The 15,145-nt window shown below is 41.1% G+C and overlaps 1 protein-coding gene across 4 annotated transcripts in view; it reads right to left on the bottom strand.

Annotated features, from left to right (window-relative positions):
• Positions 1-581: 581 nt before the first annotated feature.
• LOC114050146 (serologically defined colon cancer antigen 8 homolog) overlaps positions 582-15,145 on the bottom strand; it is a 268,476-nt gene continuing 253,912 nt past the window's right edge. For 2 of the 4 annotated variants that reach the window (XM_027871747.1, XM_027871751.1), the window contains exon 18: positions 583-1,292. In XM_027871747.1, coding sequence (XP_027727548.1) covers positions 1,254-1,292 — 39 coding nt within the window. In that variant the 3' untranslated portion in view covers positions 583-1,253. Of the gene's footprint in view, positions 1,293-15,145 lie in introns of all 4 variants that reach the window. The other 2 variants (XM_027871748.1, XM_027871750.1) reach the window with 2 other exon arrangements.

Genomic DNA, 15,145 nt, shown 5'->3' with positions numbered 1-15,145 from the left:
GAATAGAACCACCACTGTTTTAAGCTTTGGCATTATAGACATGCAGAGAGTCAAATACTCTCTAGACATGTTCTGCCACTGCCTCCAAACCTGACCTGGATCAATTTTTGACTAAACATAGCCTTATTACATTATGACCAAAGTTTGGGGAGAAAAATTACTGGCCAAGGATTAGGGGCATCAGAACAGCCCCAAAGTGAATGAATGATAAGTCTCCAGCTCTAGCCTTGGATTTTGGTGTCTAAATGTTGTCTCCAAAGAAGAAAAAGTGCTGGATTTGGAGTCGGAGAACCCATATTTAGATCGTGACTGTGCCATTTAACTACTTGTATCACCTCAGGTAAATCATTTCCCATTACTGGGCTTCAGTTCCTCATGCATAAAATGAGAGCATTTGGGCTAGGAACCTGCGAGGGCTTTACATATCTAAACCTGTGTTCCTATAAAATGTTCAAATATAACAATCTGACACTTTGTTCATTTCAAAATGTATGGAGTATTGAGTCTCTGGTAGCATAAATTTCTGTTACTTAATACCTGTCTAATGTTGGACTGAGAGACAATCTCTTTGGCCTAAATTGCCACATGTACAAAAGGGATGGTTGTGCCAGGTCCTTTCAGCACTTAATCCTGTGATGAATCCTACAGTCTTCTAAACTCTATGTCCTGTGACTAAGAGACCACGTTGTATTTTGTGCAAATTTCTCTCTGAGGTCTCAGAATAGTGCACTAATCAACAGATTATTGGATTCAAAGTCTTCTAAGATGTTGATGAAAGGGTAGCAAGTGGGAAGACCCAGGTTATACCACAAAGAAGGAAAAAGAATGCAGGGGGTGGTATGGTAAGTGGAACTGTTCTTTGTTACAATATCACTTCTTTAAAATGTGTGCGTTTTTTGGTTAATCACCATAAAGTAAAAGGTAACATTAGAACTAGAGGCTAAAAAAATGGTCAATTTTATTAAACTTCACACACGTAAACAAGAGTAAACAAGTGATCATTACAAAAGTTATTATATTACTTCAAACCAGTGCTGAAAGCTGATAGGCACACAGAGAGTACAATGTCAAACCTCAAGTCCAGCCTATCCACATTGTAGGAAGTACTTTAGGGAAACTGACATGACCCCAGTTCCATTGGAGCCTGGCAAGAGGCATTGTGCTGACAGATAGTTTCATGATATACTGTAGCACAGTAAGACACAAAACAGATGAATGTAAACATCTCTTTGCACACGGTTTATTTCTGTGTTTCATCCAGGTCTGCAATTAGATTGTGGCGCGCTGAGCAACTGGAAGACAAACAATAATAACCAAAGTTAGTTTAAATGGCTCGTGTTCCGTTAATTGCCTTGTGACTCTAACTTCCTGGTGTAATCACCTCTTCCTGTGGCTAAATTATCAGAAAGTAAGTTTCAGAGGTTAAAAGTGTGGAAATTGTATATAAACAAATGCTATCTGAAAGGTTTGTCTTTCCTCTTGACCTTGCTCTGTCTACAGATCAAAGACATCACTCCATCTAAGTACAAACTAAACTATTTTTAATGCTCCAAACCTGAAAAACAACCTGTGTTCTGCAAGTGTTTGTGTACCACATAAATCAGCATGGTCTGGCACTGAGACCAGGCCAGACCTCGGCTGCTTCCCCTTTCCAGGAATAAAGACTCTGGTTGGTTTGTGCTAGACCCTGTTTACTGAAAACTATTCAGACAGTACAGAGGGCGGTTAACTGGAGAAAAACAGGACATGGGGGGTGCAGCTAATCACTGGCTGAGTGATTGAGCCTTTTGTAACTTTAAAGCTGGGTCTGTGGGCATTTTCATTGACTGTGATAAAAGTGATTCACATGGAAACCTTTCCTGTGTCCTGAGAGAGAGAGTTTGTGTGTGTTGTACCTTTATCATCAAACTGTACTGGGCAATTCCTTTATATAGGCTTAAATTAGCAAGATCCATTTCAAAAGATTTTTTTAACCGCACTGAAAACAAGCTTAGAAGGTTCCATTGAAAGGGTTTAATGTTTGACTTTCTTTGCTGGTATGGGATGACTCTGAAAATATATATATATATATATATATATACACACACACACAATACTCTCAAATGTGCAATGTCCTAGGTTAGGACTATACAGGACCATTGACAAATACTAGTTCATCAATTCATTCAAAAAACATTCATTGAACATTTATTAGGTGAAAACCACCTTGGGGGAAACAAAAGATAAATAAAACAGTCCCAACGCTCAAAATTCTTAGTAGTGTTTCTTAAAAAAAAAAAATGCCCAGCAAGGGAAAAGGGTTAAGACGTCAGTGCTAAAGCATTGCAGTGCAGCTGGGATTGGCTGTGCTCCACAGTTAAATTGGGAATAAATCATTTGCAATGAAAGACGGGCTGCATCTCCCTGCATGAGCAGGATTTTATATACTGGATCAAGTCAACATCACAGATGTAGAACCAATGCCATTTTATTTATTAAGCAATGCTCACTTACTGGGAGTTTCCAAAAACAAGCAAGCAGTTAAAGATTCAGAATTTAGATCTTGATATTTGTGAACCAAAGATTTTAACAATCACCTTACTAGGGATATCCCTGTATGCTTTTAAAAAAAAAAAGATGAGATGCTCATTTTCATTTGGGGGGAAGGGGACAAATTCTGCAGCCTAAGTACATATTTGTTGTGTTAATTGTTATTTTATGTGTTGAAATTTTAAGACAATACATTAAGGACCTATTATATGAGAGACATTCTTCTGGGTAATGGGGATACAAAGGCAGGGATAATAATGATTGATTCTGTTCTCAAGGAGTTTAAAATCTTATAGAAGAAAGGATATATAGACAAACTATGATATAAGAGAATGCGATAAGGACAAAGGAAAGGTCCAGGCAAAGTGCTGTGAGAAATTTGAGGGAAAAGAGATCACTTTCAGCTGAAGGGTGTGTGAGCATGGGCTACAGTCATATCCGTTTGCTAGATGACTAAAGGAAAAGATATGTCTGTCTCTATTCTCTTCTTATGGTGGACAAGTCTGACTGGCTCTGACTGGGATCTGGACCTCCATCCCTTCTGGCCACACTTGATGCCTTGGACCTGCTCTGATCTAAAGCTGAGCCTAGAAACAAGCAAAGACCTGGCTCTGCAGCCTTTTCTTCATCTTTCTCTGTTAGGAAAATTCACAAGGATGTACATCCAGGTAAGCTCAGCTGGGCCCAGGAGATAAAAACCAGTTGCAATGTTCTTTCCAGGAATAATTATGTGTCTTTTATTTCTAGAATTACTGTTAAGAACTTTATTTTTGTTGTTATTGTTCAGTAGAAGTCATCATTGGTAGGTTTGTATGCTCTTGACCTAATGATTCCCCTAATGGTTTGTGTGCTTGGTAGCTCAAGTTAGACCAGATTAGTATGCTCAATACTAATGAGATAAAAATACCTCTATAGGAATCTGATGTGAAGCCCATTAAATATCTATTTGGAGCAAAAAAAAGAGAAAAGGTGTCCCCAGTAGTGAAAGCCAGAAAAGGGTTCCCTCACTCAGGTGATTTCTTGGTTTTCTCTTTTCTTCCCAGCAAAGGAAAGGCTTGTGAGTGCAGCAAAGCCCTCACTAGTGCCAACCCCCTATTTGCATCCTTACAGCCATTTCTTGGTTCTGTTGTATGTGGGGGGTGGGGTGGTGACTGAATATTTTACTTGTACCCAAGCTGCCCCGCTCAATCTACAAGTATTCTACTACAACTCAAAGTGCAGAAATTAAAATTTTCCTTCCTTTCTTATGGCAAACACAAATTGCATGAGCTGAAGCCAGTTTGGTTGTAACATATGCACACCTCACACCTCTGTCTTTCCATAGAGCTCCCTGACATGAAAGCTTCAAATGAAGTGATCCCATGGTTTAGTTTTGGACTATGTACTTTTTTTTCCTGGTAAAATGACTAGGTTGGTTGACAATGAGGTAATTGTTGGACCAGGAAAACAAGTCCTGGATAAATTTCCAGTATTACAACCCTCTTAAAGAGACAAACAGATTAGGGAAGACGTTTCACTAGGAAACAGTGCTGACTCAGCATATCAAATAGCATGGTTTTTGTTTTCTATTAAGTAAAAAGCACTAAAATGACCTAAAGTAAAAAGAAGCAAGCATTCTCCAAAATAAGTCTTCCTATTACCTGACTCCAAGAGGGCTCTAGTAATTTATCATAATCTTCCCTGTTCCCTGCCAGCATTCAGACTACTCCACTGTAACTGATGATCTTCCTCTTAGGCAGAATCACACTAAAGCCCCACAGATGTGAGTCTCTCAGCAGGAACAAATGGAATTGAAGTCTACCCTAGTCTTCCTGGTGGGGACAGGGAAGGGCCATCATTGCTTCTTTGGCAATTTTCTACTTTCTTTTTAATGTGGATCCTGTTTTATTTGGTATGATATGATTTGCATGGTAATAGTACTTATCTCCATATTTAAAGATTCACCCATTCTGAAGGACAACATAAAGATCCCTGTTCCCTTGTGCATGGTGGGTCTTTAGAAGAGAATAGCATTGGTCATGGCTCTCACTTTACTCCATGGACTCAGAGAAAGCTTATTTCCAGATATCTAGTTCTGTTCGTTGCACTATCACAATTATCACAAGCTAATTCTTGGTCTTCCTATCAGAGAGAAAGGTGGATGAAGTTTGGAGGGTAGATGTTAGGCATATCTGGAAATTTTCTGTCCTTTTCCTTTAAAGTACTGTTACTGAAGATGCTAAGAACAAAAAAAAAAATCTTTTTCTCTATGCCCTTGGCTGGATGCTACCACTTTTTAGAGTGAGGTTGCTATAGTAGCCAATCTCTATTCTCCTAATGCTGCAATGGTGGTAGATTCACCCTAGAAATAGACTGAGCATTCCACCATCTTTGCTAATGTTTAGTCTATGATAGTGAAATGTGTGTGTGTGTGTGTGTGCGCATGTGTGCATGCATGCGTGCGTATTTTCATCTATACTATGCTTGCCTGATCTCTATCCTCTGGTATAAAGAGGAGAGGTCAGGCACAACCTTCCATCTCCTGCTGCAAACGTGCCCTGAGGGAAAACAAGGAAAGTCGTAGGGGAGCAAAATGTCCATATCCTGCTGCACAACTTCAGTCTCCTACTGCATCATATCCTGTTTTCCAGACTTCAGAAGGAAAAGGAGAGGAGAGACAGGAGCTTTCCATTTGACCATGTGCCCTCCATTTTGTACTGCATGTCTCAGGCTCCTGCCTTATTTCCAGCCTTTCCTGGGAAAAGAAGATGAATATACACACACCTGGACATAGTCTGCACATCCCAGTGATTCTGAATGCTTGTTGGTTCTCATCTAAACTCCATTCTCCATCCCTGAAAGCCAGATTCTTTATTCCTATCCCCTTCTACCTTCTCACCCCAAAGTCCCACCCTTTCCACTGTGCCCTCTGGAATTCCTGGTTCATATTTAACAAACATCTTTCCATCTTAAATCTTTCCTCTTCTACTCTCCATCTTCTGGCAGTCACCAAGACCTGCCTTCCTGCTGATAACACAGACTCCCTGGCCACCCTTTCAAGTACTGGTTGCACTTTAACTCATTCTTCTTGGCTCACTGGCCAAGGCAGGACCAATTCCAGGGTCTATTCCTACCTCTGTCACTCAGCAACCTGTCCTCCTTTGTAATCCATACAGTCCACACCTTTGACCCAATCCAAATACTAGTGGAATTCCTGGTTCATATATAACAAACATGCCTCCATCTTAAATCTTTCCTCTTCTACTCTCCATCTTCTGGCAATCACCGAGACCTGCCTTCCTGCTGATAACTAGTAGCTGTTGTCTATAGAGCTCCAGGACATACCCCTCCGTTATTCAACTAGTTCAGTACCTGGTTCACAATCTTTCTTCCCCAATTCCTGCCCTCAAATTTGGGCACTTCCAACAAACATAACGATACTCCCTCTACCACCCTAACCACTTAGTTCCTCAGCCTACTCACTTTTCATGACCTATTCCACTCCACCCACAAAGTCATACATTTAATCTTACTATTATGCCAAAGTACACCACCTCCATGTTCAAGAATTCTGAAATCATCTTATTTGACCACAATCTATTGGTTTCCTATCTCTTCCTCTGCTTTCTCATAACAAACTGTAATTATTGTCTATACCATGCCTCCAATTCTTCGGTCCCTCAGTTCTCTTCCAGGCCATTACCCATGCACTTGCTACTCTCTCCTCTTTTTCCCATCTTGACCCCTTTGTGAGCCAGTTCAGTTCTACACTGTCCCCTTCTCTTGAGCCACTCTCCCCTTCACATTGCTGATTGTGCCCTGGGAAACCTCGGCCTTGGATCACTCCCATTGTTTACTCCCTTCATTCCTACACATGTGCTACTGAACAAAAGTGAAGAAAATCACAGACTTTTTAATGGGGCCACTGCAAATTCATCTTACACAATTTCAACTGGGTCCTCACTATTGGTAGGCAATCCTTTTCCCTTATTAACTCACTACCATGCTCCCTGCAGCAGCTTTTGCAAACTTTTCACTTCTATCCCTCCTGAAAAGTCCCATGGCTCCCATTCCCTGTCCCTCTCATTTGAGAATTTTGTCTCTTATTTTACAGGAAAGAAATGAAGCCATCCATGTAGAGCTTCTTTGCCCCTTTTCATCTCAAATCTCTCAGATGCTTTCTCCCACTGTCTTCCTTCACCTCTGTCTTACACAGAGGTGGCCATATCTCTTTACCTGCACAAGCAATCCCATTCCATTCCATCCCATCGCATCTAGTAAGATTCTCCCTGTGTCTCCCCTATTCTCTCACTTATCTTAAAAAATAAAAACTTCCTTTATTTTTATTTTCAGTTCTATATTCACTCCCTCCACCCCTCCAGTGTTCATTATATATATATAAAGTCATGCAAAACATTTCCACAGTAGCCATGTCACAGAGCAAGAAAAATAAAGTAATAAAACATATGCTTCAATCTGCATTCAGAGTTTATCAATTCTCACTTATCTTCAATCACTCCTTGCCTACTGGCTTTCTCTACTGCCTACAAATGTACCCATGTCTCTCTGCTACTCAAAAACCTCACTTGATCCTTCCATACCAAAATTACCTGTATCACCTGCTTTTTATGGCTAAACTCCTTGAAAAGGCAATCAGTGCCTCTGCATTCTCTCTTCTCCCTTTTTCAGCCCTTACAATATGACTTCTGATCCTATCATTCCACTGAAACTGCTCTCTTCAAAGTTACCAGTGATTTTTTTTTTTACTTTATTTTTCTTGAGGTTTTTTTTATCTGTTTTCTTTCACAACATGACTATTATGGATATGTTTTGCATGACTACACAAGTATAACCTATATCGAATTGCTTGCTTTCTCATTGGTGGGGGTGGGGTGGGGAGAGAGGAAGGGAGATAATTTGGAACTCAGTTTTAAAAACAAATGTTAGAAGTTGTTTTTACATGTAACTGAGAAAAAATAAAGTACTAAATAAATAAATAAATGAATAACCAAAAAACAAAGTTACCAGTGATCTCTTAGTTGCCAAATCAAATGGGCATTTCTCAGCCCTCACTCTTCATGACCTCTCTGCAACCTTGGACACTGTTGATCACCCTCTTGTCCTTGACACAGATTTTTGGAACACTGCTTTCTCTTGGTTCTCCTGTGTATCAGACTGCTCAGTCTCTTTGCTGGGTTCTTATCCAGGTCATGCCCACTCACCATGGGTATCCCACAAGGCTCTCTCCTTGGCCCTCTTATCTTCTCCCTCTATACTAATTCGCTTGGTAATCTCATCAGCTCCCATAGATTTATTTATTATCGTTATGCTGCTTATTCTCAAATCTACCTATCCTATCCATTAATTTTTCTGCTGACCTCCAGTGTTGCATCCCTAAGTGCCTTCCAGACAGCTCAAACTGGATGTCCAGTAGACGTCATAAACTCAACATGTCCAAAACTGAACTCATCATCTTTTCCCCTAAGCCCTTCCCATCTTCCAAACTATCCTAATACTATGCTGATACACCATCCTCCCAGTCCCCTGGGCTCAAAACCTGGGTGTTCTCAACTTACTCTCTCCCACCTTCCACATGCAACATCTCTCAAGCATGTTTCCTCCTCTCTTTTGATACTGCTACCACCCTGCTACAAGGTCCTCACCACTTCCCATCTCGACTATCACAATAGCCTGATGATTAGTCTGTCTGCCACAAACCTCTACTCATTCCATTCAGCTGCTAAAATGATTTTCTTAAAGAATAGGTCCATCCATGTCCCCCCTCCCACTGACTCAGTAAACTCCAGTGGCTCCCTATCACCTCCATAATCAAATACAGAATCTCTTGTTAGACTTATTCAGAACCCTTCATAACCAACCTCCTGCCCAACCTTTCCAATATCCTCACCCTCACCCCCAATATTCTTTGATCCCGTGATACCAGCCTCCTTGCTGTTCCACAAACAAGACATTCTCTCCTGGCATTTTCTCTGGTTGCCCCCTATGCCTAGAATGCTCTCTCCTCTCCTCATCTCCACCTCTTGGGTTCCCTGGCTTCCTTCAAGTCCTATCTAAAATCCTATTTTCTACAGGAAGCCTTTCTCAACCCTTTTTAAGTCCTTCAAGTCCTATCTAAAATCCTATTTTCTACAGGAAGCCTTCTCTCAGTTATTTCCTATTTATTCTGTATATAGCTTGCTTGTACAGGTTGTCTCCCCCATTAGACTGTGAGCTCCTTGAGGACAGGGACTGTCATTCACCTTTCCTTGTAACCTCAGCTTAGCATAGTGGCTAGCACATAGTAAGTGCTTAATAAATGCTTATTGGCTGACTAGACAGTCAATACAAGATTACAGGGGGGACTCCTGATTACCTCCATAGCTTATCACCTTCCTCCTCATGCTTTCAGCAAAGTGTTGAATTCAGGTCATCAGAGTTTAGCTCTCCTGACCTGTATCTGTTTTAATGCTAGAATCAGTAACAATATATTGGAAGTTTATCATTTTCCTTCATCCCCTTTCTGGTCATTTGTGGTCCTTGAAATGAATGTGAGCATGAACTTCCCTCCTGTTTTGTTTTCCATCTCATTACTAATTTTAGAAGCTTTGTAATCCCAATTGTGCTTTACAGGTAGTTTGTAAAGAGAACCCAGTGGGCCATGGTCAAAGTAGACCAAGGTGATCCTCTAAATCTTGGCTAAAATGTGTCCTTAAGAGTCTTGTGCTTCCCCATTTCAAAAACGTACAAATCTGGGTGCTTTCATGTAACTCCCTCACTCTTAGCTCAGGTTGCAGAGAATGTTACTGTGTTCTACTTCCTCCCCTGAGCCCGGGAGTAGAGGGCCTGAAAGAGCATCCTTGGAGTTTTGCTGCTGCAAGTTGTACCCAAAGGGCAACAGTTGACTGGGTAAGGTCACAGAGACTTCTACAACTGAACTTGGCTTTGCTTAGCAGACACTGACTATCACGTTACAGTATTCTGCTACGATGAAAGCTTCTGCTACAGTGTGGGGACAGTTGGAAAAAGGTCTCAGATATTCCATGTCTTCAAGACCTGGGATTTGGCTCATGCAGCTTTAGGTCCCAAGGAATTTCAAAACTGTAGCAGGCAGAAAAACAATCACCAAGGAACAAAAATATTTCCTTGCATATAAACAGAAATTGGTCTCTTTTTTTGCTCCCTATAATATAGCATCTTGACCTAGGACTTGGTGCTTTCAGTCACAGAATGTTAAAGCCAAAGAGAAATCATCTGGTGTAATCCTCTTGGTTTATATGCTGAGGGAAAGGAAGCCCAGGGAGCATGTATTGGAAGACAAGGGTCACACTTGTTGATGGATGTTCTGCTACCTTTCCCTCTCATGGTACACGCCAACACGAGAGGGCTCCTTCAGCAGCTGGCAGCATCCCGAGTCTGGAATCTCGCAGGCTTCCTCGAATCACAGAAGTCACAAGAACTTTCTCGGCACACGGGCAGGTGTCTGTGTTGTTATATGAACCACGTTTCCATGGTAAATAGATTTTCAGAGCTCCCGAGGGCTAGACAGTGTCTCTGACAGCAGAGAGTGGTGCCTCTGGCTGCCTCATGTTTGAAAGCGTTAAAAATAAAGGCAACGTTGACATTTGGGGTTGTAATGTGATGGAATTGCAGTCTTTTAAAGGCAAGAACCACTTATCTCGCTACATGTAATATTCAGTGTTTTGTTCACTTGTCTAATTGGATTAAAATATTTAGCTCCCTTAAAAATCTTGATTGTGAATTTATATCGCAAAATGTAATGTCTGACTTGGGAAGCAATAGATGGAACAAATGTATCTGAAGCAATATAAAATTCAATTTATTTTCCTTGCATGATGCTTGGTTTGAAATTACTCACTCTTGGGCAAAATGAACTGTCAAAGGCAGAGCAGGTTTGGCTTAAATGGAATCCTCTGTGCATTTGAATATTAATTAGGCAAAAAGCCCCAGTTTTAAAAAGTTGCTAAAATGTACAGTATTTGAGATATATGTGGCAACTTCTCAGCAGGTCAGAGGATCTTGAAATTTGAAATGCAGTGGAGTGGTCTTACTTCTGCCTTCAAAAGCACCCTGGCAGCAGGGAGTTAATGACATTTTAGCTGCATATGTTCAAGTTTATTTTAAAAAATATGCAACAGTCACTTTGGTTGACAGTGTCTTGTACACAGTTTTGAAAGAATCAGGGCAAACTTTAACAGAGTCAGTTTTTATTTGAAAAATATTTTCTGGGAATGTATCAGTGTTTATTTTTGAGACTGACAATTCGGGTGAAAATCAGGATAAAAACAAAAAAACAACAATTTGGTTGAAATCAAATTGTTTGTTTTCATCTATTTGGAATTCTTTCCAAAAAAAATCTTGATTCAGGAGGAGGCTTTTTTTTTTAGTTTATTCAGCGTATTTGCTGTTATATTCAAGCACCATCTGTCCTGCAGGTAGCTAACTTTGTGAAAGACTCTAAGGCAGCTGGGTGTAGAGTAGAGAGCTCTCAGAAGGCAGGCCAGCGTAGGCATGGTGTGGTGTAAGGACACTCAGATAGCATCACCTGAGTGTCCATCTTTGTAATGCTTGTGATTATTCATTCTGGTAAGGGCCTCATCAGCTGAGTTTCCTCATCCACAACTTCCTCATGGTAGCATCATCTAAATCCTATGACCTGTTTCAATTTTTAACATCCCCAATAATCCTCTCTCTTTTCTTCCACTGGTTAATTTTTGTATCATTCACTGATTGGTTTGGAAACATGAGACAATGTGGATCATTTAAAAAATAGCCACAGACTACCATTGGTGCTATCCATATATTTAATAAAGAAATGAAAAATTTAATTCTCAAGGCTACTAAAAAACCACATACTTAGGTGACTAACTACAGTTTCAGAATCCTTTCAACAATAACTTGCAAAAATGACTAAAACAGAAGAGACTTAAAGGGAATGACTTCCCAGAATTAACACTTTAGATGGGATCAAATATCCTGTCTGGGATGTTGGTTACCAGAAAATGCAAAAAGCAAAATAAGTGAAACCATATCCAAATTTAAAAAAAAAAAGCAAACTATACATTTAAGAAAATCCTATAAATATATAGATCACTTCTGTTCTTTTCCCTCTTCCAGATGTCAAACTCCCCATGAAAAGACTCTTAACTCCCCACCAGCTGGCTCCCTACTTCCTGGCCAGCTGTTAAAGCCTCCAGGCTTTGAGTCACAAACCCCTGACCCTGCTCCCAGCTATCAAGCCTTCCATATGACTCTTCTCTCCCTCAGCTGCCAAAGTCTTCCTGAGTCTCCAGGACCAACTACCTCAGTATAGAAATGCTGTCCATTCTAGAAAGACATTCCTTCCTTAAAAGGTCATAAAAGGCTGTGACAGTTCATATTTTGCTCAGAGAAAAAGGGGGTCAAAATACAGTGGTAGGAAACACAATTTGAGGCTTGTCTTAGTGTAAAGAGTGGAAATGGAGAAACTGGTTTGTATATTTTTTGGAATAATGTTTCTGGAGATTCATTATTGCTGCAGTAACTCCTACAAGAACCAATGCAGCCCTTTTTATGAGATTTCAAAGCTCAAGAGGTAAGATCTTGTGCTTAAGGGTTAGAGTCCAAAAGCTATTCCTATACTGAACAGCCCCATAGGATTGAACTCAGCTCTCACTAGGCTACTTAATTGTTCAATAATACCACTGGAGGGAAATATGGGAATTCTCATGGCCAAAAACGTTACTGATGTGGTTAAGTCTCTGAATGTCTCTCTTTGCTAGGCATCTTATAGTTCACATTTTGGAATTTAAACAGAAGTAATTTAAGATAATACAGCCTAGTTCCACCTTTTTAAACTGGGCAGGAAAAAAATTCTCCTCCTCTTCCTGAGCCCAAATTCTTTTCCCAATCATCCAATAAAGGCTGTGGATTCCGATAATACAAACCCTTAGCTATAGGGCCCATTGGCACGCAAAGCCTAAATCCATCCAAGTGACAGCACCTCTACTTCAGAGCAGAGACATGTGACACAAACACCTGGATTCTCGGGTATAGAGATAGACAGAGATTTGGTTCAATTATACTTTGCCTAAAGGATGCAGATTTTTACATAGCCAAAAGACATCTCAGTTTCTGGTTGAAAACTTGTCTGCTAATGAAATGACCAGGTGGACAGCGAGGATACTACCAATAAAATATAACACTTGGCAAAATGTTCCAAATCATTGTAGAAATATGGAAATATGGATGTAGCCTCTGGCTTTTTACTTTTTAATGTGTTGTGGTGGGGGGGGTATGTGTGTGGTGTGTGTGGTGTGTGTGTGTGTGTGTGTGTGTGTGTGTGTGTATTTTAATGGTCATATGCCTGCCAGTCCACATTGCTCTGAGGTAGGGTATGGAGAAAGACTAGAGTGTCTCATCTGTGACATCAAAGGTGCTATTTGCTAACATTTCAACTGAAATTTTAAATTGTAAATATTAGAAATAACTTGAGCTAAATAAAGGTAGATATAGTTTGGCATATATAATAGTTATATATAATTCATCTAACTATATCTAACCATGAAAATACATTATTACTGTTGTTGTATTGATATACAACTTTCAAATTTACACAGCATTTTCCTCACAGCTCTGTGAGGTGTTATTATTCCCAAATTACAGATGAGGAAATCGAGCCTCTGGTATTTGTACAGGGTCATGTCCCTACCATCAGAGGCAGAACATAAGTCTCCTTACTCCAAGGCCAGACTCTTTCTCCTATCTCCCTTTGAAATCATACTCTTGAAATCTTAATTCTGATGTTCACTAGCTACAAAGAGTGCAGAGCTTAGCTGTGCACCCAGTAAAAAATAAAGAAAAAGCCAGCTTTCCTGATAACAATGACTGTATCTTTCTTGTTCCAGGGCTGTCATCCTGCCGTCATGAAAAAAGGGATCTTAATATACCAGAGAGCAACATGGTGTGTGCTGTGCAGTCATATGCTTTATGTTAAATAGCTGTCTTAGTTGTTTTAAATGGTTCATTGGAAGTTTCACTAACATGAAGCCTTTCTGCACTCTAGAATTCAACGAGCTTGTTCAATTGTAAAAATTCATCACAAGAGGTTGAAGCGCATTGACATTCCCTAAGTCAAGTCTGATGCCGTCCCTGGGTGACAAACAGCCCTTCAGTTTATGGCTTCAGCTGAGAGCTTTCAAACCTGGATAGCTGCCTCTTCTTTGAACGAACACTCAAGTTTGCCTCAGAATGAAGCCAAAATTTCTCTCTCCCAAATTTCTTTTGTCATGTTCCTATTAAAATAACTCCAAATGTAATATTTGAGTCTGAAAGGTTCCTTTAGAGATGAGCCAGATGGGCTGGTCTCAGATAGCACGAGCTGGTCAATCAGTTCTGTTGCTTCAGGCAAGGGAAGAAAGCCCCGCGACAGTCCACTTGGCAATTAGGAAAAGAATTCTGAAAGCCTTAAGACAGGTCCCTAAAGCACCGATGATTTTAACATTAAAAACTGACAGTGCTCGAAGCAGGCAGTAAGGGACTTAGAAGGCAAATCACATATTGTAAGGATGGAGTGGAGAATGGTGCTGAGGCTGAAATTTGCCCCCATGGAGCCTCTCTCCTCCATTTCTCGGTAGGAATGGGCTTTCGGCTGCAGAGAAGCCAAGAGCCTTTAGGAACCCTATTCCTAGTCCAGGGATTACAACTGGCCAGGCCCACAAGGGTGGGTGCAACCTGGCGGCCTTCCATTCACCCTCTAGGGCCTAGCTACTGGGACCGAGTGAAACCTCCAAGCCCCCGGGCCTCATGGAGGTCACTGGGAAAGATGACTGGGTGGGCCCTTAGAAATGAGGATAACATTCTAGGGGCAAAGTACAGGAAAATGAGAGGGTATTGTCCCTATTCCTGTTGCCCAACAGTACCTATCCACCTTTTCTGTGCTGTTTCTCCCTCATTCTTTGTATCTGTCACCGGCTCCTCACCCCCAAAGGAATTTGGGCCAGTGAGGCCATGGAGGGGTGAGGAAGATAAACGTATATAGTTCACACTTACAGAGCATTTCCAGAGTTAGGAATACTTTCCCCACAACAACCCTCTTAGGGAGTATAACTAGTATTACCTCCTATGTAAAAGGGAGGAAAAAAAGATAGGGTTGACCTCCAGCTCTCAGGGAAGGTCCTCCTCTGAGGACCCATCAGCAGAGTGAGACAATGTGGATGGGCTGTGGTCCGCACTAGCCAAGGGAAAACCTCCACGAGTGAGACTGAAGGTCCATCGAAGTACAGAAGCAGAAACAGACTTGGAGAGGGCATGGGATGCCGGGATGGAGAGCTCAAGGGACAGAGCCAGAAGAGACCTCGGAGGTCACTGAGTATTAACTTTCCCATTTCACAGATGAGGAAACAGGTCCATTAAGGTAAGTGCCAGGTGTGAGGTTTGAAGCCAGGGAGTCTAGTCCAGTTCTGTCCACTGGGCCACTCTGCTTCTAATACCCTTCAACACTATTTTTTTGGGGGGGGGATGAGGTAATCAGGTTAAGTGACTTGCCCAGGGTTTCACAGCTAGTGAGTGTCTGAGGCTAGATTTAAACTCGAGTCCTCCTGACTCCAGGCCCAGTGCTCTCCACTGTACCACCTAGCTG

Source organism: Vombatus ursinus, unplaced genomic scaffold, assembly GCF_900497805.2.
Source record: "Vombatus ursinus unplaced genomic scaffold, bare-nosed wombat genome assembly UNPS02014798.1, whole genome shotgun sequence".
NCBI lineage: Eukaryota > Metazoa > Chordata > Mammalia > Diprotodontia > Vombatidae > Vombatus > Vombatus ursinus.
Note: the sequence above shows the minus strand (reverse complement) of the source record. Positions and strands in the feature narration are given on the sequence as shown.